The following is a 4,621-nucleotide window of genomic DNA, read 5'->3' on the forward strand; positions in this document are numbered from 1 at the left end:
AAGTAACTTTAAAAACAAAAAGAAAAACAAAATTTCTTCTTTTGCCATAGCAATGACAAGATTTAAGTATTTCAGTACAGAGAAACATTTTATCTTTTATCTGTTTCAGTCACTACACTGTGGCCATGGTGGGGCACCACCTTGAAGAGCTCTTCGTTGAATGAATCAACCCCAGTACTTTTTTTTTTTCAAAACCTGGTACTTATTTTACTGGTCTCTTTTTGCCAAATTGCCAAGTTACGGAGATGCAAACGAATTAATACCAGTTGTCAAGCAGTGGTGGAGGGACAAACACATACACACACACACACATACACACATAATGGGTTTCTTTCAGTTTCTGTCTACCAAATCCACTGACAAGGCTTTGGTCAGCCTGAGGCTATAGTAGAAAACACTTGCCTAAGGTACTATGCAGTGCCTCTGAACCCGCAACCATGTGGTTGGAAAGCAAGCTGTTTACCACACAGCCATGCCTGAATTATTCAGTGTGCAATCTGCTGGGTATAACAGTGGAAATTACTTTTTCATAGTACTTATTTACAGTGAAGCTAAATAAATTCAGCCATTGAAGGCTAAGTATACTGGGGTTGGGGTGAGGTTCAGTAATGGACTACAAACCAACAAACAATATTTGGTACATTGGTATGTTGCTGCAATTTTAACTCTGTTTATATAGTCAGGATCAACTCTATACAACAAAATAGAAATAACTGTGTTAATAATAGACCAGTGACAGGCATGTGGCTTAGTGGTGAGGGGTATTTGTCTCATGGTCATAAGGTTGTGAGTTTGATACCAGGCAGCACTTTGTCTTTGATCAAGAGGCTTTATTTCTCATTGCACCAGTCCAAAAATGAGTTGGACCTGTATTTCAAAGGGTATAGCCTGGTCACATTCTGTGTCACATTGAATCTCCCTGATAACTACGTTAAAGGTATGTGTGTCTGTGGAGTGCTTAACCACTTGTGTGTTAATTTCACAAGCAAGCTGTTCCATTGATTGGATCGACTGGAACTCTCACTGTTGCAACCACTTGAGAGTAATAGACCATGTATCATCATCATCATCATCATCATCGTTTAACATCCACTTTCCATGCTGGCATGGGTTGGACGGTTTGACTGAGGGCTGGCAAGCCAGAAGGCTGCACCAGTCTCCAATCTAATCTGGCAATGTTTCTACAGCTAGATGCCCTTCCTAATGCCAGCCACTCCAAGAGTGTAGTGGGTGCTTTTACATGCCACTGGCACGAGGGCCAGTCAGGCGGTACTGGCATCAGCCATGCTCAAATGGTGCTTTTTACTTACCACCTGCACAGGAGCCAGTCCAGCAGTACTGGCAACGACCACGCTTGAATGGTGCTTTTTTTACATGCTACTTGGCAAGGGAACCAGTCAGCGGCCCTGGCAACAATCATGCTCGAATGGTGCTTTTAACATTCCACTGCCACAGGTACCAGTCAGGTGGTATTGTCATCAGCCATGACAGCGATTTCACTTGCCTCAACAGGTCTTTGTAAGCATAGTTTATTGTCCAATGATTGATAGGTACTCTTAAATAGGCTGGTTATAGAGTACTGGCATAGGCCACAGGTTATGGTCTCACTTGGCTTGCCGAGTGTTCTCAAGTACAGCATATCTCCAAAGGTCTCGGTCAGAAGTCATTGCTTTGGTGAGGCCCAATATTTGAAGCTTGTGCTTCAACACCAGGTCTTCCTGGGTCTACCTCTTCTGCAGGTTTCTTCAACTGCTATGGTGTGACACTTTTTCACACAGCTGTCCTCATCCATTCACAACACATGACCATACCAGCGCAGTCGTCTCTCTTTCACACCACATCTGATGCTTCTTAAGTCCAACTTTTCTCTCAAGGTGCTTACACTCTGTTGTGTATGCACACTGACATTACTCATCCAGTGGAGCATACTGGCTTCATTCCTTGCAAGCTTACGTATGTCTTCAGCAGTCACAGCCCATATTTCACTGCCATGTAACATAGCTGTTCGCACACATGCGTCATACAGTCTCCCTTTTACTCTGAGCGAGAGGCCCTATGTCACCAGCAGAGGTAGGAGCTCTCTGAACCTTGCCCAGGCTATCCTTACTCTACCAGCTACACTTTCAGAGCATCCACCCCCACTACTGACTTGGTCACCTAGGTAATGGAAGCTATCAACTACTTGTAGCTTTCCCTGACATGTGATGGAAGCTGTTCTTTGCACGTTTTCAGTGTTTATTGCTCCTGAGCATTTGCCACACACAAAAAACTATCTTCCCAGTTAGCCTTCCTTCAATATTGCTGCACCTCTTATGTGTCCATAGCTTAACAATAATTCTGTAGAAGTTCGTCTGATGCTAGAAACAATAATCCACTTAAAACTCCTGAAAAAATAAAATATTCATTATTTCTCACATTGGCATAAGACTGTGAATCTATAACGAAGTTGTTTAGTCACTGAAATAAGCCCAAGTATACAACAAGTAATTTATTTTATGAATTGTAGAGGGTTAAGAAGCAAATCAGACTTCTATGAGGTTTCGACCTGGATGGTAATTAAATATAGATACTCAGTCCTTTTGTTCTTGCTATCATGTCAACAGCATGTGTGCTATGATGATGATGATTCATAAAACCATACACCTTAAAAACCCATGTAATTTGCACACCTGTATAATTTACGCAGGTGATTTTCAGGATAATATTTGTTAAAAAAAAAAGCTTCTACTTATGCAAAATTCTCACCTAAAAATTTTGAGAATTGCTGATGTAGCCAGGGGAAAAAGATTTTCAATTTAGTTGTATGTAGCATAATTTCACTTACTTCTGATTAGATTTTATTAAATTTTCATGAAATAAAAATAATTTCTGTTTAAACAGGTATCACATTGAAAGCTATTAAATTACGAAGTGTTTGTGTTGTTTATAATAAACTTTGTTTTACATTTCTTGCCGACAAGAGATTATGTTCGATCTTTAGCATACATCTGTATGACTTCTCAAATCACGATCACAGGAAAAGTTGTTGATGAGAATTACCAACAAAAGCAAAGCTGATAAATACCCACAGGTTTTGCAAATTAAGTTTAATTACCAATAAACATCTGCTTGGATGACACTTTACTCAACCAACAGAGGAAGGTGACTGATCAAGCTGATTATGTAAACAGAATTCTTTTCCATCTATTCTTGTCAGAACCTTTGATGTAGAGTATCGAAATTTTAATCCCTTTCACACATAAAATGTCAAGCAAACTTAAAACTTTATCGTTACCGTTATTGTCAGTATGGGCAGAACTTATGAATCGTTTACTGTGAAGGAAAAATTAAATATGTGCTCCATTGCGATAGGTAGAAACTCCAAGCAATGTAAAATATGGCCCAGACCATGTTTACCAGCATCAACGTTTGATTTCAAAAACTAGTTAACCATTTTGTGGTTTTTGTAAATTTATACAGAAAAAGTAAGCATCATACTGTCCAGCATATATTAAAGTCAACTTCATTATTGCTATTTAAGCCATTATTTTTTCTGTAAAAACCTTTTCTGATATTAAATGAGTCAACTTCCGGTATGAATATTTACACTTTGTACATTTTTTTCCAACAAAATAAATTCCAAAACAAATTCTGGAAATGATCTACTCATGTAATTTATGCAACCCCTAAAGTTTATCTTTACATTTGCGAAAAAAAGTGCATAAATTACATTAGTTTTTACAGTATACATATATATGTGCAGACATTGCTTCCCAACTACTTGGTTCCAGGTTCAGTCCCACTGTGTGGAACCTTAGGCAAGGGTCTTCTTCTATAGCTTCAGGCTGTAAGTTGATTTGGTAGGCAGAAACTGAAAGAAGCCGGTCATATGTGTGTGTGCGTGTGCGTATATATATATATATATATATATATATGTATGTATGTATGTATGTATGTATGTATCTATGTGTGTGTGTCTTTGTGTTTGTGTTTGACCTCCTCCACTACTTGACAACCAGTGTTGGTGCATTTACATCCTTGTAACTCAGTGATTCAGCAGAAGAAACCTGTGGGTTAAGTACCAGGCCTTAAAAAATAACTCCTGGGCACCCCAGCACGGCCACAGTCAAATGACTGAAACAAATAAAAGATAAAAGACATATTTTTAATTCAGAATTCTTATGTATTTTTTATTTTCTTCCTTCCAGATACCTCTGTGATTACTCCTACTTTACTTCATTGTACATAGACCGAACACGATGTGCGTTTATACATGTTCCAACACTTGACAAGGGCTACACCAGTGAAGAACTTGCTCAAGGTGTCAAAATGGCAATTTTGTTAATGCTTGAACAAATATCATCTTGACCTGAAATTTTGTCCTAACACAATTTAATGGTTGGTGTGGGAAATGGCCCTTAAATAAATAAATATATATATATATATATATATATATATACATACATATATATATGTGTATGTATATACATATATGTATTATATATATGTGTGTGTCTGTATATATATATATATATACACAAGCATACACATATATATACATGCATACACACATACATATATATATGTGTGTGTGTGTGTGTGTATATATTTATATATATATTATATATATATATATATATAT

At 37.6% G+C, this 4,621-nt stretch overlaps 1 protein-coding gene across 5 annotated transcripts in view; it reads left to right on the forward strand.

The window, feature by feature from the left end:
- LOC106872103 (pyroglutamyl-peptidase 1) overlaps window positions 1–4,550 on the forward strand; it is a 35,529-nt gene extending 30,979 nt beyond the window's left edge. For 2 of the 5 annotated variants that reach the window (XM_014918962.2, XM_052973202.1), the window contains exon 5: window positions 4,188–4,550. In XM_014918962.2, coding sequence (XP_014774448.1) covers window positions 4,188–4,347 — 160 coding nt within the window. In that variant the 3' untranslated portion in view covers window positions 4,348–4,550. Of the gene's footprint in view, window positions 1–109; window positions 4,156–4,187 lie in introns of those variants that run through there. The other 3 variants (XM_014918963.2, XM_014918961.2, XM_052973203.1) reach the window with 2 other exon arrangements.
- The last annotated feature ends 71 nt before the right edge of the window (window positions 4,551–4,621 follow it).

The sequence above is a fragment of the Octopus bimaculoides genome, chromosome 15, assembly GCF_001194135.2.
Source record: "Octopus bimaculoides isolate UCB-OBI-ISO-001 chromosome 15, ASM119413v2, whole genome shotgun sequence".
In the NCBI taxonomy this organism is placed as follows: Eukaryota; Metazoa; Mollusca; class Cephalopoda; order Octopoda; family Octopodidae; genus Octopus; species Octopus bimaculoides.